The sequence below is a fragment of the Pundamilia nyererei genome, unplaced genomic scaffold, assembly GCF_000239375.1.
Source record: "Pundamilia nyererei isolate P.nyererei 1_Seehausen unplaced genomic scaffold, PunNye1.0 scaffold00086, whole genome shotgun sequence".
Lineage (NCBI taxonomy): Eukaryota > Metazoa > Chordata > Actinopteri > Cichliformes > Cichlidae > Pundamilia > Pundamilia nyererei.
In genome coordinates this window covers 594,711-622,540 of record NW_005187487.1, presented here as the reverse complement: position 1 = coordinate 622,540, position 27,830 = coordinate 594,711, and the positions used below count along the sequence as shown (strand labels likewise).

The 27,830-nt window shown below is 41.4% G+C and overlaps 2 protein-coding genes across 8 annotated transcripts in view; one reads left to right on the top strand and one right to left on the bottom strand.

The window, feature by feature from the left end:
- ralgapa1 (Ral GTPase activating protein catalytic subunit alpha 1) overlaps positions 1-21,804 on the bottom strand; it is a 74,354-nt gene extending 52,550 nt beyond the window's left edge. For 3 of the 5 annotated variants that reach the window (XM_005738719.1, XM_013912305.1, XM_013912303.1), the window contains exons 1-19: positions 21,431-21,804; positions 16,081-16,191; positions 15,955-16,004; positions 15,137-15,194; positions 14,911-14,954; positions 14,531-14,708; positions 14,273-14,388; positions 13,745-13,883; positions 12,907-13,115; positions 12,472-12,789; positions 12,207-12,386; positions 11,991-12,062; positions 11,734-11,882; positions 11,488-11,611; positions 10,952-11,098; positions 10,715-10,805; positions 10,276-10,440; positions 8,879-9,028; positions 5,202-5,405 (exon numbers count right to left, since the gene is read on the bottom strand). In XM_005738719.1, the coding sequence (XP_005738776.1) occupies positions 5,202-5,405; positions 8,879-9,028; positions 10,276-10,440; positions 10,715-10,805; positions 10,952-11,098; positions 11,488-11,611; positions 11,734-11,882; positions 11,991-12,062; positions 12,207-12,386; positions 12,472-12,789; positions 12,907-13,115; positions 13,745-13,883; positions 14,273-14,388; positions 14,531-14,708; positions 14,911-14,954; positions 15,137-15,194; positions 15,955-16,004; positions 16,081-16,191; positions 21,431-21,536 (2,611 nt within the window). In that variant the 5' untranslated portion in view covers positions 21,537-21,804. The remainder of the gene's footprint in view (positions 1-5,201; positions 5,406-8,878; positions 9,029-10,275; positions 10,441-10,714; positions 10,806-10,951; positions 11,099-11,487; positions 11,612-11,733; positions 11,883-11,990; positions 12,063-12,206; positions 12,387-12,471; positions 12,790-12,906; positions 13,116-13,744; positions 13,884-14,272; positions 14,389-14,530; positions 14,709-14,910; positions 14,955-15,136; positions 15,195-15,954; positions 16,005-16,080; positions 16,192-21,430) is intronic. The other 2 variants (XM_013912304.1, XM_013912306.1) reach the window with 2 other exon arrangements.
- Positions 21,805-22,120: 316 nt separating this feature from the next.
- On the top strand, positions 22,121-27,556 carry brms1la (BRMS1 like transcriptional repressor a). 3 transcript variants are annotated; one of them, XM_005738718.2, is made up of 9 exons: positions 22,121-22,254; positions 23,230-23,391; positions 23,618-23,708; positions 23,802-23,929; positions 24,902-24,981; positions 25,197-25,293; positions 25,413-25,502; positions 25,639-25,703; positions 26,081-27,556. In XM_005738718.2, the coding sequence occupies exons 2-9, from the start codon at positions 23,253-23,255 to the stop codon at positions 26,177-26,179; spliced, it is 789 nt and encodes a 262-aa protein (XP_005738775.1). In that variant the 5' UTR covers positions 22,121-22,254; positions 23,230-23,252; the 3' UTR covers positions 26,180-27,556. The 3 variants fall into 3 exon arrangements, with proteins under 3 accessions (XP_005738775.1, XP_013767753.1, XP_005738774.1); XM_013912299.1 differs by having other exon boundaries at positions 22,121-22,261; XM_005738717.1 differs by having other exon boundaries at positions 22,123-22,174.
- The last annotated feature ends 274 nt before the right edge of the window (positions 27,557-27,830 follow it).

Here is a 27,830-nt window from a genome sequence, read left to right as displayed (position 1 = left end):
AGAGAGGAATGATAAAAACCAATGAGCATTCACAAGCATAGGGAGCCATATAAGTAAGCAAACACACAAAGACAGACTGTGAAGCCCCTGTCAGACATTGTATACAAAACTATTAACCTGTTAAAGTGACAGCATACTCCCATTCAGACATTGTCCCCATCTTCAAACAGGCCAGCTCACTATTCTGATCCTCAACATCATGCAGCTGCTTCACCGGCAAGTCTCTCTTCCAACTCCACAACCCTGAAGTCCAGCTGACAACCGCTCTTAAGGAAATCCAGGAAGAGACTCACTGGAGAGGAAGCTGAATGACATCATTCCCAGGCCAGCCAGCAGGTAGTAAATTTACATACCAGAGCCGAGCCTGGCTGGTTAGCGGCAACTGGACTTTCAAAATAAAATACTTCAATGCACACCTTTAAAGTTATTAAGACGTCTCAAAGTTTTATTTGTTGTGCTGTCCATGATGTTTAAGGTGCATAAATATCCAGTTTTTAGGTAGTTAACAGTTCAAGTCTTTTCTTGAGTTTTCTAATGAAAAAGTGACCAGGATGTGCATTCAGACAGGACTTGCTCAGATGCTGTCACAATTACAGAAAGGAGCAGATGCCTGAGAGGGGCTTGACTGATGCTTACCCACGCAAACAGTTTCAATGATAGAAAACTTAGACATACCAAGAAATAAGGAATTGTGTAACATGACTATCATCAGGTCTGACTTGTTGATAATCTTTGTAAACATCTAAAAATCAAAGATATGGTGACATTTTGTTTTTGATCAGGAAACAGTAATCCCAACATTGCCCACAGAGCATTAAAAGCACCATTTAAAGCACAGTGATCAGATGTTACACTGAAATGTCACAATATCACTAAAACAAACTAGTAACTGGTAAAATTGATGATTTAAGAGCAGTCCTGATGTGTGTGTATACTGTAGGCCTGAATGTTATTTAAAACTGTATTTTTTTAAATAAAGAAAAGCCACAATAGCAGGCGCATCAATAACCACCAGGAAAGCAATGCAGGAGTTAATACACACCATGCAGACAGAGCAAGAGAGAGTATCACACTGTTAGCTCCAAACAAGCAGCATACCACAGGCCCACATTAGTGCAGTTATGTTACTATGAGTTATACTGCTGTTAGCTTGGATACAAAAATAGCGACCAGTGGGAGTTTATAAATTCTGATAGAGTGCATCTCTCCAACCCAAAGTCAGATGGGATTAAATATGCTGCTTTCAGTATTAACTAACTAATATTTAATGTCTGCACCTGTGGTTGACAGAAGACAGCATGAGTTGGTTGCTTCTACCCCTGAATACCAGTTATTTCGTCAATAAAGCTTAATCCACAACCAAATTATTTACTGTGCCACATTTAACACAGAATTTACCACCGAACAAGAAAAATTCAAAAGGGAATACCCTGCAGGTACACTTGTATATCACCCAAAGACATCATCTGCTCCACCTCTGCAGTAGGTAACGTAAGCGCAACCATAAAAATTTAAGCAGGATCAGAATACTGTGGCCGTGATAGTACAGAAAGAACTTAAGTAAACTTAATGTTGCTTCTATTGAAGCCTTACAGATATCATTCCTGAATACTCAAAAGCAAAATTAGTGTGTTATTCAGACATGTGCCCTTGCCCAGATGTTAAATAATATTTTACTGTAATGGTTATTTGCCATGACATCACCAATAGCAACACAAAATGGAAGGAAAAAGAAAAGTGTTTTTAGTCTCATTAATGCACCATTAAAGCTAACATATACAATGCATTCTCTATTAGTACCATAAACAAGCTGTGAGCTGACCTTACACAGACTATGCCATCTGACAGACTTGACAACTCATCTCTAGTGGATTTTTTTCACATGTTTAGCCCATTCGGTTGAGTCATTTCAACAATTGCAGTGTGTGTCGTCTGGCACCTGATACCAAAATCACCTCAATAAGATAAGAGCTACGGATGACCTTGTCTCCACTGGATCAACACTCTTAGCGAAGAGATCCAAAAATAAAAACAATTCTGGATATATTACTCTACATGGAGAGTTACCAATGACTCACTGCACTCCAAGCTTTCTCTCACTCATGCTGCAGTTCAGTAAAGTAGCAGCTGCTGTGAATGGACAAATACAGTAACAATGATGCAACACACTAGACCTAATAAAGCCCTTTTTTAAGGACTTCAGTGTGGAGAGTTTACAATAACTGCACAAGCTCATTCTAATGGACTCAGTTCAGTCATGCAAATTCTGCACAACCGATCCATAAAAGAGTGTGGTCAAGTGGCGCCACTTGTGCTCATGGATTATGCAAAAGCACCATCAATCTGAGTTTAACCAGCCACAGCATATAATATCTGGTATAAGAAAGTACCAGGTGAAACCGTGAATGCCCAAAATTGCTTATTTACACTAAAATGCAATTTCTTCCTTAGTGTAATAAAAAAAATTAAATAAAAAAAAAAAAACAAATAAATAATGCAGGCCTCAAACATCTGGAACATTAGTAGACAAACCAAACAAGTATATTATTTGACACAAGCTGCCATGCAATACTCCTGAATAATGTAAGAACATGATTTTAAAAAGTGGTTTTGCAACAGTAACTCCACATCAAGACAGATTCAGGTGATGAATCATTGTGCTCTTATCAAAAATCCAAACCCGAAGGTAAAATAGCCTCACTTCTGCACCAAGGATTAGAATGAACAGAAAAAGGTGGCATTTGTGCTGCTGATTCAAATGTGCACTTAACCATTCAGCATAGCTGATAAAGGCTGTAGCAGTGTCCAAGGCAAATAACCATTACCAATTTGAAAGTGCATACCTTTTTATATTCATTCAAATTCTGTCTAGATTACTACAATCAATTTATCAAAGGGTCTTATGCTGCACTCTAGTGGTGTGAGAATGAACTACAGCTAAATGCTTACACTCAATTTGTAAAATCACTGATATTCCTTGATTGACAACAATGAATCAAAGCCTGAAAGTGCTACAAAATATCTGGGATCTTTCTCAATAGTATAGTGTATGTCAGCTGTTTTCTTTTTCTACACAGTTGTGCTTGTCTGTAGATCAATTTCCTTCTGTAGAGCTGAAGAAGGGCCGGAGTCCGGGGGAGGAGACGAAGGAGGCACGAGGAGGCTGCATGCAACATCAAGGTGAGGATGGAGGTGGAGAACAGGGTAAGGAGGTGAGAAGGTTAAAAATCCCGAAACCCTTAGAGGAAGCAGAAAGGAGAAGGAGGGAGGGAGCTTCTGAGCTAGAGAAGTGGAAAGGCATGGGAAGTAGAAGGGTGAGGGTCCTTGATAAGAGGCAGGCTGGAGGAGGGGCTACGTTCAAGAGGAAACACATCAACAGGGAGTTTGAATTTCAGTCCAGCAGCAAGATGATGAGTTTCAGCCAAAAATGTCATTCCATCATAACAAACCAGTTAAAAAAAAAAAAAAACAGCCAAAAAAGAAAAGAAAGTTGCTGGTGTTTGTGTGGTGGTGAGTATTTGTCTTTCCACAGCTGTTTCCTTTGTGAGAACTTCGTTCGTTGCGATCCTCACCTGGCGTAGTCGTCTTTCGTCCAAAGTAGCCCAGGACATGGGAGTAGAGATCCCTGAGTGATGCATCACCCATGGTGGCCCGGGCCTGCCGCTGCGGCGACGAGCCTTGGGATGACCCCTGACCTTGGGGCCGAGGCTTGGACGACAGAGCGTGAACCACAGTCTTATAAACACCACCAAGAAGAGCCCCCTGGTGGTGCCGTGAGGCAGTGCTCCCTGGCTCTTGGGAGCGTGAGCGGGAGGCTCTAGATCGCAAGGCGGAACGTCCTAAACGTCCGCGCACTCCTGAGGAACCTGAACTGCTTGACAACACCTCAGAGTGAACCTCTGGGCCATGACTGGATCCCACACAGGATCCAGCATGCTGCTTGTCTTTGTCCCCTCCAGTCCCAGACCGGGTTTCCAGGCCTGCTGTGCCCCCTGTCCCACTGCTATCCGTTATAGTCCCAGATGCTAATTTCTCATGTACGCCTGTTCTATGGCTGATAACAGCCACAGAGCCAAACTTACCTGAACCCCCTGTTCCCAGCTTCCCCCCTGACCCTGCCCCAGCTCCAACCCCAGGTTTCTCTCCAGCCGAGTGGCTGTGTGTGTGGAAGTGACTGAGCCGGCGTAGCCGGGCTTTCCAGTGGGCCTCCTTATTTTCAAGAGGGTTATGGAACTGGACAGATTCAGTTGAGGGCCGGAAACTGACATGGACACCCCCAGAATGATGCCTCTTAGTGCTACTACGGGACATCTTGGTCTTAGTGGGTTCTGAAGTTTGGGGAACTGATTCACTGCTTCCTTCACCCACAGTAGTATCTTGCCTAATTAAACTGGACTTGTCATTTGCTGCCGTTTCTTTATCATCTTGTTTCTCTTCTGTATCACCCCATAAGTCATATTTCCCTTCCAAAACGGTTGCCTTTCCACTATTTCCTCCCACAACCTTCTTTTCAGCAGTAGTTCTTTCTAAACTAGAGCCCACCTTAGCACTGGGTGATGGCCACTGACACTGCAGCTCCAAGCATTCATAGATACTCGGCTGCTCTGCCTCATTCTCCTCAATAGAATCCACACTGCTATGTCTCACTGATTTACTTACCTGTCTGTCCTCCCTTACCACCTGCTTTGCTTCTCCGAGCTGCCCTCTGTTTTCTAAATGTGTTCTTGCCAATCCTGTTTGCACGAGTGCGGGTAAAGCAACGCTGTTTTCTACCGCTCGACCGGGACTATCTTTCTCGCCTGTCTCGCCCTTCCTCTCAGCTTCTTTGTTAATGAGGTAGTCCCTAATAGAAGAGAATAAATCATCTTCCCCAGTTTCACCCTCATCTGCATCAGCTTCCTTTTCAGGTTGAAAGGCGAAGGCTGAGTCCCAGTCACTCACCCAATCGGAACTAGAACCTCGGCTTCGAGAGACACTTTGGTGCCAGAATTGATCGCACACACTACCATCATCTTTTACCTCTGAGGACGAGGAAACAGCACCATTGGAGAAGGCAAAAGGGGTGGGAGAAGAGAAGGTGAGGGACTGTGAGGGTGGTTGAGCTGCGTGGCTGTTGGTTACGAGTAAGGAAGAAGTTGTGGAGTGGTGGTGATGGGGAGAAGGATTTGGGATCAAATTTGGATCCCTCTGGGGATCTTCACCTTTGACCCGCTCTGTGATGAAAGGCTCCATGATGTCAGAGGCACTGCTGCTCCTTGCAAGGGAGGATGGGGCTGGGGTATCCAGATCACAAGCCCCACCCTGGAAGACCTCAGAACAGGAGATGGGAGGAGTCTCGTCGCTCTGGGATGAGTGGCGCATCCGAGACGTGCGGGATGTCAGTGTGATTGGTGGATCCTCGAGGTCTGGAAGGAAAAGGAGTGGCATAAGCTGGAGCATAAAGGGGAGGAGACACATTAAAAACTGTGCATGCAGGCATGTGCACATGCACGCACGCACGCACGCACACACACACACACACACACACACACACAGATCTGAAAGAATGCATTAGGCAGAAGTTATCTAAAGTCTGGTTCTTTATCAGATTGTACTCACTGATGTTGCTTACAAAAACAAAATGTATTCATAGCAAACATCCTATGGCTATTTATCAAGCTACTACTGGTGCCAACCATGACCTTTTTTACCTTGTTTTAGTAGAAAAAGAAAAAAACATTGGATACATGCCTGAATGCTGACTGTTTGGTAGTTACATCTTCATAAATATTATTATTAATTAAGTTTTAAACTGCGAACTATCAACAAATAAGACTCCCCGAGTCAAAAGGTCTGGCTTCAGAACAGTTTTTTTCTATGTTTGGCTCAAGATGATTTTAAAGAGAGTAGATAATTCCCTAATATGACTATCTCAGGCACATAGCTCTGCCTGTGAGCACAGAAGCCCAACCTACGTGCTAAGAGATATTGCTTCAGACAGAGGACAAACTTAGAATTGCAATAAGGTCCAGAATAAGATAAATAAGGATAATTCTGAACTAGCATAGTTTGATGGCATGAATATGAAGCTGGAATTTGATTTTAAGAAGATAAAGAAGATGGACAAGATCAAAATCATTTATGTAAAAATCTCTTTCCCCTCATATGCTATACCAGGGGTGTCGAACTCCAGGCCTCGAGGGCCAGTGTCCTGCAGGTTTTAGATATCAGCCTGGGTCAACACACCTGAATCCAATGATTAGTTCATTACCAGGCTTCTGGAGAACTTTGAGAAATGTTGAGGAGGTAATTTAGCCATTTAAATCAGCTGTGTTGGATCAAGGACACATCTAAAACCTGCAGGACACCGGCCCTTGAGGCCTGGAGTTCAACACCTGTGTGTTATACTATACACCATTTCGCTTGCAACAATGCAGCAACACAGCTGACTGCTTCCCAGTTTGGCTGTTGTGCACTTGCAAGAGCAAGCCATGTTGTACAACCATCATGTTTAATGTCACAGAAATTCCCCTTAAGTTTCATTTACAATTATTTCAGTGGGTTTTCTCTCTTGCACAATAACCATCCATTAGTGACCACCACACACAGACACACGAAAAACAACAAAAATGATATGCGAGTCATCATCCTCTCATACTAAAGAGAAAGGAGAGCTGTCCGAGTAAAAGCCACTGCAAGAATAAAGCAAATCATATGAAATTTTACACCCAAAAAATTGGTGAAAGGAAGATCAAGAAGAAAGGTAGAGAAATAAAGTGACTTATAACAGGCAGAAAAAAATGCAAATATGTAGAGTTAATGGCAAGACCTCGAAGACAAATGTGTGTGCAGGCAGATAAGAGTAAGGTGCAGGTTAATAGGCGGGCGGGCAGGCAGGCAGGCAAGCAAGATGATAAGCAAATAACAAAGAAAACAGGTATGTCGAGTTTCATGCAAACAGGTGTACAACAAGAAAAGCAAATCCCACTTACATCTAAAGTCTAAGTGAAATGTTTGGAACACAGACTGAAAATGACATACATGTTTGTTCACTACTGGCTGGCCCAGAATGAATTCGATTTATATAATAAATATGCATATATAAACTAGTTCTAGTTTACATATGCAGGCGTGTTTAAAATAGCATTTTAGCAAGCTGCTGAAGACATTCATTGATCAGGCATAACATTATAACACTGGCTGATCCAATGGATGAACCGCTGTAGCTCAAAGCAATGAAAAATTTAATGCTGAATACATTAAATACAGAATACACAGTGCATCACAGTTTCTTCTATGTGTGGCTACAGAACTGCAGACCAGTCAGGGTGGCCAAGCTGACCCCTGCCCACCACTGAAAGGTGACCTGGCCTGATGACTCCGGTTTCTTTTATATCGCATAGATGGGTGCGCCTGTCTGTTGTTTACCTGGGGAACACCTACCGCCAGGATGCACTATGGGAAGACAGCAAGCCAGCAGTGGCAGTGTAATGTTTTGGGCGATTTTCTGCTGGGAAACTCTGGGGCCTGCCATCCATGTGGATTTTACTTGGATACATACCATCTACCTAAGCACTGTTGCAGACCATGCACTCTTTTGTGGAAACAGTACTCCCTGATGGCTGTGGTCTCTTTCACAAAGCAAAAATAGTTCAGGAATGGTTTGAGGAGCACAACAATACAGAGTGCGTGCCCCTGCAGGTAAGAGTTGACAGCAAAAGGTGAACCAACACAATATTAGGCAGGCAATCAATGTTACGCCTGATCTGTATATATTGAGGTGATTATTTAACACATCCTACAAATACAATCACAGTTGAGTGATTCCAACAAACATACTTGATCATCTGGGTGACTGCCAGATGTACTAACACCTGCCAAAGCATATCAGCACTTCAGTGTTTTGTTTTTGAGTTTTTTTCTATCTGAGAAACAAGGCTATGTATTGGTTGCTCTTACTTTAATGTTCAGTTTCTGCCCTACTCCCCTCAAGTCTTCTCTCAGTTGGCTCCCTGGATAGGTTACTGCTGTGGTACTCCTCAATATCAATCAGCTGCACTGGCTGCCCTTCTGCTGTCTGCTTTGTGAGCTGTCACTAACCTCTGTAACCACAAACTTCAGCAGGTGGACGAAGGATTCTCACCATCTGCAGAGCAGAACCAGAACTAGCACTACCACTGCCAAGTGCAGCCCAAGACATCAGAAAAGGAGAGTCACTTAGAGAGGTAGCTCATGTTACGCCACCTATAATCTGTCAGCTGATTAGCTGAAAGACCCAATCGGCTCCTTTTTTTTTTTTTTTTTTACTGTTTACAGAAAAAGAAAGTTCTTAATTTAACTTAACAATGTGATTCTTCCTTTAAAGATGTAAAGAAACCTCTGCATACCTCCTTGAAAACATTAAGTCTGATAAAAAAATAAAAAATAAAAAAAAGACCTTTAAGCACCTCTGTTCTTCCAGTGGAAGATCTTGCATATAAATATTTTGTATTATATGATTTGGGAATATCTTTCAGTTTTACAAAAATATGCCCCTTTTGCATCTTGCAAATAATCATTTTAGGCCATCTTTTGACATTTTACTGAACAAAGACCGTATTTGAGAAACAACTTGCTTGTTAAACGATGAAAAGAATTCAGAGATCTACACTTGCAACATGCAAATTTTGCGCACTGCTGATCAACAGCTTTTAAGATTAGCCAAGTTGCAGTTGAACTGGGAATGGGGTCAATGATTGTTGATGGAGCGGATGAAAACTGTTGATCCAGTGATAACAAACAAACAAGAAAAGAGAAATATTCAGAGACAAGACAACAGGCAGAGTTTCAGTTTGTGTAGACGACTAATCCAGGCAGGCAGGCAGCAGGCAGGCAGACAGGTAGTGCAAAGAGTGTGTACCTGCCAGCTGGTCGGCAAGGGGGGGTAGTAAAGGGTGGTGGTGGTGGTGGAGGAGGACAGGAAGAGGTGGAGCCAGAGCAGGAGCACTCTTAGCACTGCGGATAAAGGCTGAGGACAGCAGAGAATCCCCTGTAGAACAGCTACGCAGGGCTGAGGAAGTGGGAAGAAGAGAAACAGAAGAGAGGAAGAGTGTGGGACAGAAAAGGGAAAAATACAAAAAAGAGGAAAAAAGTATAGATAAAGGTTAAGAGGTGAGTGAGGAAGGAGAAGTGGAAAAGAGTACATAAAAAATGAAGATAATAGAAAGAGAGAGCAAGTGAATACGTTTAGTAAATAAGACAAAAGCATAGAAACACAGCTTGGAGGAAATTAGTGGAACAAGAGACAAGTGACAGGATGGTATTGAAAAGGTGGGTTCCATGATGGGCATGGAGGGACAGAGACGGGAAGGGAAGGTGAGGGAGGGGTGAGACAGGGTTAGTTTTGCAGGAAAGTTGGTGAGTGAGAGAGTGAGAGAGCTGGTGGGAGTTCTGCAGCTCAAGTCTCTTCATAAGCCCACGACAAACAGGAACGCTACATAAAATTAAATGAAAATGGGAATCATCATGTTGACATTCAAGAAAATATCCTAAACTAATCCGGTTGTAGAGACCCTTCTGGAACCAAACCTTCAATCCCTGCAGAGTGTGGAGGAACGTCCTTTGTTGTGGTTAGTTTCAATCTACTCTGGCATTCACAACTGGAGCAGAACCGTCTTTATCGTAATGCACAACACTGAGATTATTCAAACCGGCTGGCTGCGTGTATTCACGTTTGAAACATCTTTGGTAATATAGCTTAAAAAAGGAGGAAACAGTATTATATATGGATTTCAAGGTTAAAAAAATTCTCTACCAAAAGAGTCAAATATTTTATCAAATATTTAATAGTACTACTCAAATTTTTGGCATCACAGTTACAATTTTTAATTGGGGTATTTAGAGCTGTGAATGTATTTTTAAAGTCCCAACTTGATTTTCGGATTTGTTTTATTCATCATCTCAGCTGATACTATTCAAGCATTGCTGTAACTACATCTTTCATACTAATGGCCACAGCTAAAGATTTTCCATAAACATGACTCCAGAGAGGAATGGTAGTGAGCATATGCCACAGCTTCCTGTCAGGCTGACAGATGGGCAGGAGGAGGGAAGCAGAGGAGAGACATTAAATCAAACAAAACTGACTTGAGAAGAGCGTGACGGTATCCAAAATCTACTGAGGAAATACAGCATGCTAGTTTGGCTTTGTTGCGCACCATTTATTTCTCCAAAGTATGCATAGACAAATTCTGGGAGTCAGTGCTATGAACATTTACATTCAAAGGGAGCAGAGTTGTAGGAAGAGGGCACACTGACCTACAGTCTTCTGCCGGACAATACTGCGGGCTTTTTCGATGCCTGGTGACCCAGCGGTGGTGGCGCTTCGCTGTCTCATGGCGGCTGCCTGGCCTGGTTGGTCTCTGCTCCAGCCTTTAGAGAAGGAACGATCGACAACCTGACGCTGGCTCTCCGGACCAATACCTGTTGTAAGAACAGAGGAATGACTTCTCGGTGAACTGAGCTGAAAACATGTGTGCTATTTATATCTAGAAATCTGCTAAATTTACAAATTACTAGTAGTTTTTCTGTGACCTCAGTTTTTTGCAGTCAAAAAATAATACATGAACAGACCAATTTATATTCCCGAGCTGCATTTGGTTCCATCAGTGCGATGTGACAATCAGCCGGCTGTGTTCCAGATATGCTCTTAGGAAGTCACAGGAATGTCTTTTGAAGGTCGGTAAAAGTGACTCACCTTTTCCTTTATGTTTCTTCTGTTTTTGTTCACTGAGCTTGTCGAGAGGCAGCTCATTCAGATCGACACTGTACAGGTTCCTTGCCAAAACCTAAGACACAGAGACATAACAAAGCTTTAACCTTTTACCACACTGTTTTAGGTGGTAACAGTTGGAGGACTTGGATAAGTGTTGAACTGAATTTATCTAGTTATATTAATAGCAGAGCGGAGGTATATGTGGTCCCTGTTCAGTACCTTTGTAAGCGTCTCCATGGTCAGTGACCATTCAGTGACCAGCTCCTCCCAGCAGGTTAGGGAGGAGAGGACAGAGAGGAGGTCATCCCACAGCTCTCTGCTTATGTAGACGTTTAAGTTGCCCTTAATCCAGGCTACTATCAGTGTCTGTACAGAAAGAGAGGGATGAAGTAAAATAAGTCATGCTGGCAACCCTAGAGTGTGGTAACATATTAGAACACATGATTATATAATATTGAAATATAGAAGTCTTTTAGATGATGACCGGGTTTCCAGGCCTGCTGTGCCCCCTGTCCCACTGCTATCCGTTATAGTCCCAGATGCTAATGTCTCGTGTACGCCTGTTCTATGGCTGATAACAGACACAGAGCCAAACTTACCTGAACCCCCTGTTCCCAGCTTCCCCCCTGACCCTGCCCCAGCTCCAACCCCAGGCCTGTCTCCAGCCGAGTGGCTGTGTGTGTGGAAGTGACTGAGCCGGCGTAGCCGGGCCCTCCAGTGAGGCTCCTTATTTTCATGACATTATTATAACGTACCTGAAAGATGGGTCCAGCTAATCTGCCCGACAATGTGTTGTTCTTCTTGCCCTGAGGCATGATGGATGGAGGCCTTTTCATTACTGACTCTGTCACCCTCAGCAAAATCAGCAAGATCTGCTCCCTACAAATTCAGGAACACTCGTTAAAGCTAAACGGTTCTTCTTCTTTAATCAGAAACAGCAGGTAGTTGAGAGCACACAAATGTAATTAGATGGCATTTTACGCTGCTGTTTGTGTTTTTACCATGTCTTCTGGTCCATGGTTTCATGCATGACAAGGCTGCGGTAGATGTTCAGGACTCGCTTGCACATATCGACATGCTCCTCCAAAAGGATCTTAATGTCGTTGGCTGGTTCCAGCAGGAAAACGTTAGAGGAGTGGGTGATAAACACCTGTAGAGGAGACAGAGACGGAAGAAAGGCAATCAAAACCACAAGAAATATTTAAGAAATAACACCAAGATTGTGGAAGTTTGGCAGTTTTTGTGTGTGAGAACATACCTGTAGTGTAGTTTGAACTCCAGCATGAACACTGTATTCCAACAATTCACTGTCAATCACTTTATTCATTCCCTTAAAAAAAAGAAAGTACACAAATAAACACTTCTATTTACCTCAAGCTGGTCTTGAGAACTGAAACTTGTTGGCTGCTAATGTACAGAACGTTTACCTGAGTATTTCAGCTAATTACACGACTGATTTCACAAAATTTCTCACCTCATCATCTTTGTCTCCGAATTGCGAGCCTGTATCCATACTTGTGGCCGTGACTATAGGATAAGGGCCCTCCTCTGGCTCCTTCATGAAAACTGGTTTGTCTTCCATGGAGATCCACTCCTGGTAAACTCGGACCACCTTTCGCATTGCCGCTGCCTCGCACATGGGAAGAAGAAACGCCTGGAGCAACCGGGAATATGAACATGTCAAGAAAGATACAAGGAAACTGTTCTCACTTTATGATAAATAACCATTTTTCCTTAACCTGTCGAAAGATCTCTGTGATGAAGTTGACGTTGGTTCTGGAGCTGGTCAGCACTCTTCTCACCACCTCCATGTCTGTCAGCTGCTCTTCATCCATGGAGCAGAGTGAGGAGGAGCTGGGCTCTCTCTCTGTCAGTGTAGATGTGTTCGAGTGGCTCTGTTCAGGTTCAGTCCCTGCACCTCCGGAGAGCTCCATGCTTCCTCCTCCTCGCCCACTTGAGCTTCCGCTTGCTTCAAGGTGGCTGTCAGATCGAATCCCTCCCCCACCGCTGTCCTCTGAGCTGCCTGTGGAGCGAGCTGCAAATCCAGCTGCTGCTCGCTGAAGGTAAGCAGAGACAGGGTCAGAGGTATTTTAAAATCTTTCGCATTTGCTTCTGCAAATTGAGCAGTTAAAACACAAGAGCCAAGTGATGCATAATAATGTGCTCATACTTACCTGTATGTTCTTGGGGACATTCTCTCCCTCTGTTCCTGGGATGTGGGTATGTGTGTTGGGTCGTGGCTCGAGCCAGAAGGAAACCAGCCAGCGGATAAAGACAACTCGAGCCTGAAGGAAACTTTCCTTAGTGCAATACAGCGTTTCGCCGCTGTCCTGCTCTCTGCGCACAACACTGTAGTACGGCTTAGAGCGCATAGGAGGCACATCTATGGATGACGGAGAGAGGAATATATATTTAAGGGGCCCAGGATTAATTATGAGGTACGATCACCGAGTTTTGAGTCTGTTCTTGTTGTGCACAAAGTGAACACATCATAGTCATGTTGCATAGCTAATAAAAGCAGCACAGTGTGGAACAAACACCAGTCTTCTCAGAAAAGGACAGTGCTTACAACACAGCATCCTTCAAAGTGAGACTGTCAGAGCAGAGTTCTACTGTAACGTCCAGCAATGTTTGTAAACTATTCAAACGGCGATGCGACGACAGCTGGGTGCTCCACCATGATAATGAGCCAGGTCTCAGGGGCTCATGTTTCTCCTGTTCAGTTTTGGTAGGTAGAGCAGATCATTAATTAACTGGAGTCCATGCCGAATGTCCATTGGTGTAATGTGTGTGTGAATTGGTGAATGCAGCACTTTTAGTACCATAAAAGTGCTTTAAGTGTTTAGAAAGACCAAAACATGAGTTCATTTATCATTACTCCACTCCAGATTTGGCTCCCTCTTGTCTAAATTGAAGGGTCATTGTTTTCCCCAGTACACATCACAAATAAATAAATGTTTCTTTGGTTAAATAAGCTTATTTAGTAGATCTAAATGACTTAGTAGTACTAACCCAGCATGGGGCTGTAGAGGCTGGTTTCCATGGAGAAGTTGGGAAAGATGTGAGGAAGGTAGAACTTCCTGAAATGACCAAAGAGGAAACTGAAGCCACGTTCATGGTTCTCTTTACACCGCCACTCTAGAGACTTTGCCTGTTTGATAGAAACATAAACACACAGTTAGACAGACAGACAACCAAGCCTGTGTCGCACGGAGAGCAGAATAGGGTCAAGCAGAGAAGAGCACCATTGTTTTGGGGAAAAATGTTATCAGTGTGTGATGGCAGCAAGCAGAGGAAATACAAGCGCCAAGTTACTGTGTAGCAACAGGGGATGCAATTTGTATTTTAGGGGTTAATGATTCCAGTAAGGAACTAGGTCAATACCTAATTCACTGTCAGATGTGGCCACAACCAAATCAGTGAGTGATGCACCCAAAACTCGGTTTCTCCCATGCTTTTAGCGTGAGTTGCATTAGTAAGGCACTGCAACATGTGTAGTTATGCTGTGTTAACTGTGTTAGTAAAGAATCAAGATAATACCTGGTTTACCATGTATTTCAGTAGAGCTTCTAGGAAGTAGGCAGTGAGATCTTCCTGGTTCTTATCACCTGACTGGGGAGGAACAAGTGGAGTGATCTCTTCTGGAATCACCTGAGCTGCAGAGAGGAAAAGAACAGAGTATGGTATGACATTAAAGGCTGTGAAATATCTTTAATATATTAGAGGTGCAAAAAAAAGAAGTAATGTATCTATGAGTCTAATGCACTGTGTTTGAGAGTGTGTGTTGATAAAACTAACTCTCTGTCAAACTCAGTGGTGGGTTGATTAGAGTATCCAGGGTCCGTGGGGTCCCGTGGCAGAGCGGAGCCGGGAATCCAGGAATCAAACAGGCAAACATGCAGAGCTGCTCACGTTCTGCATTACTCTGTAAGGCCTGCATCCATAACAGGAACAAGCGCACACCTTCACGGCGGATCTACAATAACAAAAACAAACAAAAAAAATGAGAGGACGGGAGGGATAAATGAATGCATAAATGAATGACCAGCAAAACTCAATGAACTCAGGCAACGTTGCAAAAAAGATTCTAGGTCCATAGGACTATCCAGTCCTGTGGACTCTGGATCAAGAGCCATGACTGACAGGTAAAGGAGTTTCACTGAATCACTGAGCAGTACCTTCAGAGAGTTCCCAGTGTGCAGCAGCTTCTTCAGAATCAGCCCTGAAAGAGAAAGGCATGTCAGCTTCATCACCTGCAGCGCACAGCTACTCTTACCTCTCTTTGAACTCAAGAAGTTGCCAGAAGCACTAAGATGCTTTGAGAGGCTGTTTGAGATTCAACATTACATATGGAGTAACCGTGTGAGTGGCCACAGTGTAAAATACTGGTTAAAAGTGAGTTACCAATGCTGTGGAACTGCCATCGGCTCTGGATTCTCTCGGGTAGGAGCTGAAGTATTTTCTAAATAAATGAAAAAGAGATTCACGTTAAGAGTGAGTCTTGCTATATTATTGATATTACCCATTCACTGATGAATTCACCGGTCGGCTGGTTAATTTCTCATTCATGCAATGCAATAATGGAAAAATTGTTGCTATGTTTTCATTACATAGTTGCACTCTTATGGTATTATTGAAAGTTAATATCACTATGTAACTAATCAATGAACTGTTTATTGTTTGGCCAAAGTTCAAGAAAATCAGCATTAAGCATTTTCCTTTATCTTAATTTTCACTGGAAATGTGCTCTGCCCAGCCCTGCTCTGAATTGAAAATATGTTGAGGGGCAAACGGAGGTCAGTAACACACACACACACACACACACACACACACACACACACACAGCTATCTTATCCTGGCTACACTAAGCACCACCACATGCCAGTGTCTTTTATTCAGTGGAATGATAGCCAGTGTTATGGCATCCATCGAGAACACCAACAGAGAGGCCGAGCGTTTGGAAGCACAAACACCTCTGTGGTTTAACAAAATGTCAGGGATCCACCGTGCAGCCACACTCTGTCCTGTTATTTATTTCTACCAACAAACCCCGACATTTTGAGGTCAGCTTCGTAGGACTGAATGTTGTAGAAAAAATATCCCAGATATAACAGTTAGCTTTAAGATTCTGGCAACGACGTGCAAGTGCAAATGTGACATATCCTCAATGAAATCAAACTGTACAATACTTATAATCTCAAAATCTGTAAGGTTTCAAATACCTCAAAGATGAAGAGGATCGAGTCCAGCTCTTCCCTCTGAGATTTATGACCTGAAAAACAAAGAATCATTTATTTATGCCTACAATACCCGTTAAACCACAATTTTATACCACCTGTAATACTTACCTTTTTGCTTGAGGCTGACCTCAATGGTGACAAAATTCTCAAAGAAAACATAGTAGATATGAGAATAGTTCAGGTCGAAGAATTGCTTCAGCTCGGCCGGCTCCGCATTTTCTAAAAAAATTAACGGTACAAAGGATCAGAGGGTCAACGAACATACACATTCAGGAGAATAGGAAAAAAATTAAAACGCAATAAATTCCTCTACATCTGCTTCAGCGTTTACACCCATTAACATGAATGTAACTTTACATTTTCTTAAGCACATTTAATCTCTCATCCAAGAGGCTTAAAAATCCAGCCGCTTTCTTTCCAAGCTCCTTAGACTAACATGACTTGGATGACAGAGAACCTACACAGACATTAACCAAACATCACACACTCAACAAGACCTGGATATTCCTCTTAACAATCCCACCTCTGTACAAACAAAACATCACATGTGCATCTTCAACTCGACCCCTCTAGTTTAAGAAATCAGAGATTTTCTTTTTACTTTGACTCTGTGAATGACCAATAACTGGGGAATAACAAGTCTTATAGGACACTGGCTTCAAGTATCTGATTTTAAAACAGATATTAAATAGTATTAAATAGTCAGAAATATAAAATGCTTCACAACTATCTTTTTGTCACAACTCACACTCATACGTGCCTGTCAAACTAAGACATCCTGTATTCCTCAGAGACAAACTGGGGTTGGAGCTTTTCTTGTTTATTTCCCAAGTCTCTGGAATAGTTGACCTAAAATGTCACGAAAGGAAACTCTACTGATTACCAGAAACCCATAAAAAGACACTTTAAAAAAAAAATTGTCCGTTTAACTTGTGTTGTTGGTTTATGATGGTAACAGGAAATGGTGCTTTTTATAGTACCGCTGCAGAGGGGTACTAACCAGCAGGTTCAGCCGCATTAGTGATCGAACACACTACAGATACAGAGAACATTTGTGTTATCAATATCAGCCTGTATGTGCACTGTATCACTTCTGTGTGATTTCGTTTTAAATTAGCTTTCCTATGCTTGTTTCTTTTGTCTATTGTGCACCCCTGTAAAGCCTCTTAAACCTTTACACATGAAATACAAACACAAATCGACTCAACTACAAGTCAAAATTCATGCTTAAATGGAGAAAATAGTGGTGAGAGGACAATTCTCACTCTTCTTCACAGGAAGCATATTTAAATAAAATAACCCTACCACCATATATGGGCGCTCTAAATATACCCGTGTTATGTAAAGAAGCTGTAAAAATAACACGCAGCTCAGTTTGTCATGCAAACAGTCTCTTTTCAAGAATAAGGAAGTTTACTTGATGTGTTTTGCACCTCACCATTAATGGCAGCAGTTGAAAGAGAGACACACACAAACACGCTGGTTTAAACACACTCATATTGAAACACAACCACCACTGTGGCTGAAGGTCATGCACAAACACGAATTTGGTCCCCATAGCCTAAAAAGCAAAACCGAAACACACCACAAGTTTTAAAAAGGCTGTGGTGTGATTCTGAATCTCTTAGCAACTGATGCAGAGTCTTTTCAGCTATTTCATCTGATTCAAACAGCAGGGATATATTTTCACTATGGATGACACACGATAAAACTTCGACCCTCTGTGCCCCATAATTTAACACCAGATGACCCACTGAGGATCCTGCAAAGAAGTGACCTTCTCAGAAGTTGTTCATTAAGCTCAATAACACAGTTGTAAGACGCACAGCATCATTATGGTGAATTCGCGTATTCTTGAAACAGACAACATGTTCATAAATAATATTTTTTCTTAATTCAGTGGTGCAGGTCTACAGTGCAATACTGTTAAAGCTCGAGTTCGCTAAACAAGCAAAAACAGAACTGAAAAAATTACTTGCGTTAACTCATAACAGGCCTTCATTTGTTAGTGGACAGAACAGAAGTTTAAGCATTTTGCTGATATTTTTGGCTGTTTTACAAACAAAAATGAATTTTATGCTTAAGTAAAACAGTTTTAAATCACAGTCCTTGTGATTTTGCTTCTTTTGAAGGCCAACACCTTTTTGGTTGTCCCAGAAATTTCCATATACAGGACAAACCCACTTTTGGCTGCTTCCTTATTCAAGGCGGTCGCCACAGTGGGTGGGACGGCTTGTTTGATTTGGCAGATTTTTACCCCTGACACCCTTCCTGATGAAACTCCAAAGGAATTAGTGTCTCCAAAATCTGTATCTGGAAAGACAAACCCTTATATTCATAAATGTAACGACATATTTGTACAATATTCTCTTTAATCATTTATGCAGGCATGTATGGCTCTAGGAATTGTTTTTTTAATTAAGAATTTTCCTTGCAATGTATGGCAATTAAATGGCATATTAAAACAAATAAACAAAATCAGCTTTTAGGAACCATTCTATTTCCTTAAAAACATTTGTATAACAAAAATGCTTCTGTTAAGTAATGCCACACAGTCTCATTACCTTACAGATTCTTACTACAGACTGTAAAGTGGCTGCACTAGTTGAGGACATCAGTTAATGTGTGATGGAGCACCAATGCAGTACAGCTTCAAGTTAATATTTTTCCCAGTCTGTCTAAACTTTAATTCTCCTCGCTACTTGTTAAGTTATCGTTCATGCATTACTCCTAGTTGGATGGTCAACACATTGTTTGAATGTTTGCAGAATCTTAATGAGCTTGAAAGTCAACATTGGCACGACCACCTTTATTCTTAAACACAGTCTGAACGCTCTGAGGCAGCTTTCTTTTAACTTCTTTAAGTAGCCTTTAGGAATAGTTCTGCAGACTTCTTGACAGACATTCAAAGCTCTTCTTCGGATGTTGGCTACCTTTAGATGATCCCACAGTGGTTCAATAATGTTGAGGTCCAGGCTTTTGCGAGGCTAATCCATGACTGATAATGTTTATTTGTGTGTTTTTCTATCCAGATATGATTTCCTACTGTTGCCAATCCAATGGTGGATCTGATGGCACCTTTCTGTGTTTATTATTTATCAACATTACACAGCCTCCATCGTGTTTTACAGATGGCTACAGAAGATGATTGTTGTACATCTTTCATGACCTCCTGCATATTTAATGACAATGACTTAAAGCAAAAATAAAAAAATTTGGATTCATCACACCATCAGACTTGTTGCAGCTGATTTTCAGTTGGCTTCTTAACACCCACCCTTCCACTGAGCTGACTTCTAATCAGGCTTTCGGACACAGCAGATGAACTGATCCAAACACCTATTACAAGTCTGTAAAGTTGTGTTATCTTTGGCATTTTTATAACTTCGACTTGAGAAATGTGAAGAAATGGTGTGTTTTTGTTACAGATACAATTTAAAATTGGTTCTTTGCTAAGTTTTCTGTTTTGTGTATACACAAAGTTCATCCCTTGAGTTAAGTACCCTTTGTAATGCTTGAAGGTTTGCAGGTCAGTTTTAAGCGACATTAACCATAATATGAAAATGACCAGGAACAAAGACTGGACTGAAAATGGGTGAAAAAGCAGCCAATTTTAAAGAAACAAAAGAAAACAAAACAAAAAAACAACAACTTTGAAAGACCTTTAGAAAGCCTGCAAAACTTTACCTCAGGACCAAATTTAGGAAAAAAAAATACAAAAAAGCAAAATATAAAGAAAGGGACAGTGGCTCGGGATGTTTGCACAGTACGCTGCAAGTTAAATCTGATTTTGTCCATTTTGTGAAAAATCTAACTTTCAACATCATCTGGACATCCTTTTTGGACTTTTAAACAGAGAAAAGTTTTTATCAATTTGAATAAAATGAAACAAACAAAACTTTCTTCATCAAGACACCAGTAAAAAATAACAAATACATAAAAAAAATAAATAAAAAAAATCACTCATGACTCACTCTGAGGACTTAACTGGAATAATCTGAACACTGTTTCTTGCCTTGTATGAGAAAGTCTGACTGGACCACTACTGAACTCACAGTAAACATCTGTTCATCTGTAGTTAAGTTATTAGAATAGTAGAACAGCTGGTTTTAACTGAGGAGTTTATCACCAGGTTTCTTTTTTAAATAAAGCTCGTTTATGTAAAGAGAGAGGGGGTCTGGAATGAAGAAAGCCAAAAGGGATTTGGGAACAGTTGCTTATTAACCTGATTGCATAGCAGTGCAACAGCTCCTTTTACTCATTATGCCATAATAGGTGTGACCAGTTTTGAAAACCTAAAAATTGCTCAAGAGTCTTAGTGCTCCTGTCTGCTTCCCACAACGGCTGGAACAACAACAACAACAACAACATGAACAAATACTTAACTGCTGCAGTTAACAATTCTTCAGTGTTGTGCAAATGAAAACCACTTTCTTCATTTCATATGGCAACTTGACTGCAAAACATGTCTTTAGCCATTATTCAGTCATCTGCTTCCTTTCAGACCATTTCACTTCAAGTGTGTTTATGTCTCAGCCTCTTATCATGGTCCTGTGTTCCCAATAGAGAACAGGGAGGGGGCACACCCCTTTCCTTTTCTGTCTTGCACACACATACACAAACACAGACACCAGTAACTTTTACAATAGAAACAGGAAGCCGAGCTACTGGACACAGAGAGGAAATAGTAGAGGCTATTTCCCTCTCTGGTCGGTGTGGGAGTAAGTGTGTCAGTGAAAGACACTCATCCATCACTTTAATACCTTGCTATCTTCCTTTATTCTCCCACGCATTCATAACCCTGAATGTGGTGTTGTGTTGCAACACATCTTAACACATGTTAAGAAAACATTCAGCATTTCTCACACATCAGGCCTTTCCCCAAAACTCACACAGGCACGCCCCTGCAGCAACCAGAGAAGCCTGGCAAACGGCCTGAAGCATCACTGAGGTTGTTTAGATGTTCAATGCGCATCACACCTGATTTTGTTTTATCCAAACACCCCATGCCAAACTCCATTCATAAATCTGACGATGTAATGGTATTGCTAAACAATCAATATAAATAGCAGCCTTAAAGCTTCCCCTTTAACTCGACAGCAGAAGCAGCCAGGCTCCTTTAAAATTCACTTCGTATATTGAGAGTTACATATCCATCATTCTGACGGTAAAAGGGGGAGAAACTATGACTTCAGAGATAAACAATTCAGAAAAAATAATATAACCTTACAAAATGTTTGATGAAAGAAAACGGACATGATGCCGAATTAATGAGACAATTTCAAAATATTCTTCTGTGTTCTGGTTTGTGAAAAGAAATCCGGCGTGTCTCTCTACAATCGAGTCAACTTTGAACTTGGAGATTTTCTGACTTGAGTTTGGTGTGGCATGCACCAAGGCAGTAAACTGAAATCTAGAAGCTAAGCTGTTCGCCCTTTAATAATGCTTTCTAACTTACCTATGACTATTCTGAGATGCTTGAGCCTCGTCAGCACGTCCTTCTTTGGGTCCAGCACTTTCTGTGTGGATTTTTTAACGTCCCCATGAGGTTTTTTGGAAAACATTCCTGAGGCAGGAGACGCAAGAATGCGATGGTAGACAGCAAGGAGGAGCTAGCCTGTGTAGCCAGCTAATCTTCAAACTATAACGAAAAACGTGTCTCCCGGAGCATTAGCAGCCCTCCGCAACAGCGTGGAGTATTTCTACGGGTAAAAAATTATCAGAGAAACTCATTCTCTTTAAACTAAGACAAATATGTACAGCGTAGCGGGGCAACGCATCCATCCATTGCACCTCCCTTCTCCACAACAGTCACTAGCTGCTTAGTTAGAAAACATCATGGCGGAGGAGGGGAGGGGGGGGAAACAAAATAATAGATAGCAGATAAATTCAACGCAAAAATGCCACAGTAATAAGCAAAATTTCTATCCCGTTTGTCATAAATATCACACAGATCTTACATACTTTGGACATACGTGGATTTTAATCTTTTAATGTTTTAAACGTGCAGGATTCTGTTCGAACTCTCCGCCTCAAGCTAGAGCGGTGAAACATGGGTAATGTAGTTTAAGCTTCCACAGTGGTCCTCTATTCATTAGACTATTCTAGATAAAGAAAACTACAATTCCCAAAACAAATAAAGGCGTCCTGCAGAGATTTGTTTTTAGCTTAGCTGGAGCACACGAGTGTAATCGTAACTGAGGTATAACGATAAGTTTTTACTTTTTTTCCCCCTCCGAAAACATTTTTTCCCAACACATCCTGCAAAGTACCACCTATCTTGTAAGATGTGAGTCAGTTAAAGCTTGCTTGTTTGTATATATTTGTAATTAAGTCGTGATAGTTTTTCTTGCTACTTGACTATATTCTCTTGCTAACGTGCTAACGAAATGCTAATACTGCTGTCGTGTATTGGTTTTTTTGAATAATTTAATAATTTCAAAGCTAAGCTAGGGAGAGCTTATCGAATAAACTAGCATAAGCAATAAAATAGTGTGTACGATTATTGTCTATAATATTCAAACACCTTGAGGATACTTTTCAAGTTCCACCATTAAAAACAGTTAACTGAAGAAAAATGTGTATGAGAAGTCGTTCACTACGAACAGTATAAACAAATACCCCACATTATTAGCTTCTTTAGTTAAGCTGAATATTACACAGGTAAATGTGAGTCAAAAAAAATCACCTGGTTGATCAACGATCGCTGGATATATGAAGGACGTAATCAAACTAAAAACCCAGAAATAATTCTAAGTTAAGAAGTTATATAATTTTATTAGCAGGAAAAAACAGAGTTGATGTTCTTTAGCAATACATTTGTTAGTGATATTTAATTAATTCGGGATGAGCGCATCAATCAGAGCAGCAACTGAACTATTAACGTTTTAATCAACCTACTAGTTGTGGCATGCTGATTTGTAATTTCCCTTAGTATTTTAAATAATCTAGAGAAAACATATGGTAGGATGTGAAGAAAGGAACTGCGGTACTGCATGAGGAAGTCAGAGGTGGCAGAGAAGTGTGTGATTATGGTGAGGGAGGTGTAACAGTGAAACAGCAAGGAGGAGAGGTAGGGAGGGGACATGAGTTTAAATACCGGGGTCAACCATCCAGAGCAATGAACAGTGTACAAAAGAGGTGAAGAAGAGAGTGACTACCATCAGTAAAATATAGGAGTTCTGCTGCCTAACAAATAATTGAATATTGTATGTGCAACTGGCAAAACAACCTGGCTATGTTTCTGTCCCACACCAGTAACCTGACGCAGAGTTGCCGCCATGCCATTGCACCGTGACCGGGAGAAAAAGGAGAGTACAGCTGAGGAGATGGAGGCGGAGGAACATGAGCAGGAGGCATCAAGCTCAGAGGAGGAGGACTCTGACACTTCCTCTGTCTCTGAGGATGGAGACAGCTCAGGTGAGAAACACTGGTCGCAGGAAATGAGCAGAACATTCCTGTACAGCTGTCATTAAAAATGAATACTTGAGTGAATCAATCAGATTTTACAAAGTTGTCAAAGCTTCAACTGAATATCATTATATTCCTACTCAGCAGAGTTTTCTTACATAGCCACCGAGTTGCTCCCTTCTTCCATCAAAGACTAGTTTCATACCAAAGGTGTGTTTGTTTTATGCTGTTCTAGAAATGGATGAGGTGGACTGTGAGCGGAGAAGAATGGAGTGTCTGGATGAAATGTGCAACTTGGAGAAGCAATTCACTGATCTCAAAGACCAGTAAGACTGACTCTTTGCTTCAAATGGGAGTTGTTTTAGGAAAGTCATATAACAGTGAGTTGCATCCATATTTACTCCTGCGTCTGTGTACAGGTTGTATCGTGAGCGTCTCAGTCAGGTTAACAGCAAGCTGGCAGAGGTGGAGGCTGGCCGGGCGGCAGAATATCTGGAGCCTCTGGCAGTACTGCTGGAGAACATGCAGGTCCGCACCAAGGTGGCAGGTAACTTAAATGCATAGACACCTTCACATCACACTCGCATTTGTTGTTTATGTAGCCAGCTGTGCAATGCCTTCTGGTAGAGTTGCAGTTTGTGCAGCAGGGTGTTGAGTTGCCTGCTTTGCATTTGCAGAAAGTTGACATGTAACCTAGTAACATGAATTAAAAGTGAAATGTTTGCAGAAACACATTTTGTGTGCCTTTTTTTTGTAATTACAGAAAAAGTGTGTAAGCCAATGTGTTGTTTTCAATTTAAAATCCAGGAGTAAACAGTATTTATTTAATCAAACATGGTCAGTGACTGTATGGCTGTAAGTGGCTGTGGGAAACACTGTCTAAAGTACACATAGGCAAAATACATCTAGTGGATAATGCAAGTCCATCCTGCAACAAATTAGTAACAAGCAGCATTCTAATAAGGAAGACTGCTGTTGGTGTGTTTAATCAATAACCTGTGCATTGGTGCATATCAGACTGCTGGCAAGATGTAGCCTAATTTAAATATACATTGCATCCATTCAGAATTTTTTTTATATATCAACTATTAACTATATAAAGATTTACATTAGCCAGTTTTTGCATGCTATCTAAGTCACAGTATGGAAATGTGGAGCAATCCTCAAGTGCAAAATCCCCACTGTGAGAAACCACACGATGTGGTGAATTTGAATTTTGCTGTTTCAGAATCAGAATACTTTATTAATCCCTGGGGGAAATTATTTGTTTGCATCTGGCCTCAGCACTGAAGTGGTGTTTTAGGACCTCTTAAACAGACTCTTGGGAAAAAGCGCTGGCCCAGGTTAAGTTAGATAGCACAGAGATGGTGTCATTACTCGGAACGTGCAAAAACAAGTTTTTTGGGTTTTTTTGACACGCCCTTTCAAATAAAGGTGGTATTAGTAATAGCACAAGTTCTTTGACACACTGATCTCTTTATTCATTTGGATATTGTGTGTCTCTCTCCGTCTTTGGCAGGTATCTACAGAGAGTTGTGTTTGGAGTCTGTGAAGAACAAGTACGATTGTGAGATCCAGGCAGCATGTCAACACTGGGAGGTTGGACACACCGTTTAATATACCAAACTATTTTTTATTTATTTAGATATGTGGTAATGCAATTGTTTTCTCTGTATTATTATATGGTCTTTATATTATAAAGGGCTTTGAGGTGATTACTGCTGTGATTTGGCGCTTTATAAATAAAACTGAATTGATCCAGTCTGTGTGTATGATTATGTGTTTTATGTGTTATTTTGACTCTGTGTGTGCAGAGTGAGAAGCTGCTGCTGTTTGATACAGTGCAGAATGAGCTGGAGGAGAAAATCCGAAGACTAGAGGAGGACAGGCACAGCATTGATATTACATCAGGTAACACAGTCATTCACGTTGTTTGATTACGTTTGTACCCTCCCACCATATACGGGAAGTCACGTTACAATGAATGCAAAGACAAAACATTTGAGTTTTTGTTTTTATTTTTCTATCAGAGCTGTGGAATGATGAGCTGTCAGGAAGGAAGAAGAGGCGAGATGCTTTAAGTCCAGATAAGAAGAGGAGACGCCCGTCGGTGGTGTCTGATATCCTTCTAATGTCTTTACTCTTGCTCATAATGATTCTACTCCTAAATAACTTAACTACTTGTGCTGTAGCCATGTGTCTGATTACATTTCATCCCTGCTCTAGCAGTCAGTCACTGTCCTTAACTCTGCTTACGTCCATATATTGTCTACATGCTACCAGATCTGGACATCCTAGAGGACTGGACCGCGATCAGGAAGGTATGTGTTAATGTGCAGGACTCCACCCTCTTTCTTATTTCTCAGGTTGTGTATTCCTGATTCCTTTTTCTTGCCTCCTCTCCTGAGGCTCTTGTTTGTGAGCCATCATAATGTGACATGTGGCACATCTGGAATCCTCATCAGTTTTCACCTTGAGAAATTGAAGCAACAACTGTCTACAAAGTACGTCCCTCTCCTCCAGAAGCATTTTAGGAATTAAGACATCTAATATGTACTGAGATTGATTTCCAAGTCACAGGCAGAAGGATGAGGAGGCACAAAATTCAGAAATGCGAAAATCCTCTTATCTTTGTCTCTTTGTGGCGGTTTATTGTGTGTTTAGGCAACATTTAACAATCATGTGTGTGTTCACCCAGGCCGTGGCTACGCTCGGGCCTCACAGAGGGAGATCTGACTCTGAGAGCTCTGCGTTCCCATTCAGACCTGACAGAAGCAGGCCCATTCTAAACTGCTGAGACACCCACACAAGCAGCCGCATAGGAAAAAACACCTCAAGGACCTCCAACACGGAAACCTCTACATGACACATGGTGGCATTCAGGTCTGCAGTCATAAAAACGCACACAGCAGGACATTTCTCAGTCTTCACAGAATCCTCTGCACTTCTCAGCTGACAGTGATTCCACCTGTCTGTGAGATGATTGGTCAAGCTGCCTCTCCTGCCAACCATCATGACTTTAATAGATAAACAGGAACGGAAGCATTATTGATCACCGCTCGTATGTTTGGGTATTGCTGCTTTATTTCACACTCAGGCTCTGTAGACGGTTTCAGCCGACACAGGTTTTTGTAGTTTGTTAAGAAAACCACAACAATTAAAACAAACATCTCATGTTAAATGTTATGAAAACGGCTCAGCGCGTAAAAGCCATTGATGCTACAGCTTAAGCATCACTGAACCTGTTCCTTCAAAATGCTTTTCAGTCAGTGTTTAGATTTTGAATACATCCATTCACTTCGGATGCACAGATGGCCTTCATTAAAAATTTAAATGCTTCTCAAAGGTCGTATTCGGTGAGGTTGGTGTCCTCGCTCCACATTGTGGTTGCCTTGAGTGAGTTAATTGGTGAGCTTATGCTGGTAAAATGGGCGGGAGTATGAAAATGAGTCATTTGTTTAAGCAAACATTTCAGCCGAGCATCAAATTCACATTAAGTCTGACTTTTTACAGCTTGCAAACTCTGTGTCGATTATTGGTTGGTAAAGAAATCAGTCGTTCTGTGCTCAACAAGGTCGAGGACTTGGTTTGACTTCAGATTTACCATGTGTTTTGCTGTAGGTTTTCAAATTTCAGGCTTCCAGTGACTAAGTGGGGGGAGAATACAAGTTCATCAATGATGCCATAAAATATATGGGTTTTTTTGTTTGTCTGTTTTTTTGGCCTTTAATACAGTTTACTTTGTTTTGAAGACCATCCATGAGATATTTTACGAAACCAATAAAAGGGGTTATTTGGAAAAGAGTAATGCACAGAATTCCTGTCAGTGAGCTGACTTACAAAGACTTTTTGTCATTAGTGTAAGAGTAAAAACAGGCATTTTTCTTTTCAGTCTGTCTTGTTCATACAGTACAGTGTTTATGGACAGTCAAGGCACATTCCTCTGGCTTGTAGTGATGGAATGCTAAAACAGCAGTCTCTGTAATGTGCTGAAATAATTATCCACCAATACCAGATCTTACTTTGAAGGAAGTGAGCCAGATCTGTGCTGAGACTGACCAGAAAGTTTCATTAAATTCTGTTTGGTTATTTTAGCATAATCCAGTGGATATAAAGAGCAGAAGGTGGACTATTTTAAGTGAGGGCTAAATGTAATGTATAAACAGCACATGAAAAGTTAAAGTGCTAATGTTGTCATTCTGCAGGTGTTGCATCCTCTTCTCTCACATCTACCTCTTTTCTCTCTCTCTCTCATGCTCTTCAAAGTACAGTTCACATTTTTCCTCATGAACGTGTAAATGCTGGCATCTTTATGAACACCGTTAGGTAACTTAGTGGTTGGCATGGTTGTTCAAATTTGTTGGCATTGTTTCGTTGTTATAAAGCCTGCAGAAATGTTAATTGTACGTGGTGGTGGGGGGAGTTAAGCCAACAAAATCCTTTAATCA

What these genes read in the sequence shown, in the direction of transcription:
- brms1la (XM_005738718.2), top strand. Translation starts at nt 23,253, where the DNA reads ATGCCATTGCACCGTGACCGGGAGAAAAAGGAGAGTACAGCTGAGGAG. An exon ending in CAGCATGTCAACACTGGGAG is followed by an intron (nt 24,982 to 25,196) that starts GTTGGACACACC and finishes CTGTGTGTGCAG; the next exon opens with AGTGAGAAGCTGCTGCTGTT. An exon ending in ACGCCCGTCGGTGGTGTCTG is followed by an intron (nt 25,503 to 25,638) that starts ATATCCTTCTAA and finishes AACTCTGCTTAC; the next exon opens with GTCCATATATTGTCTACATG.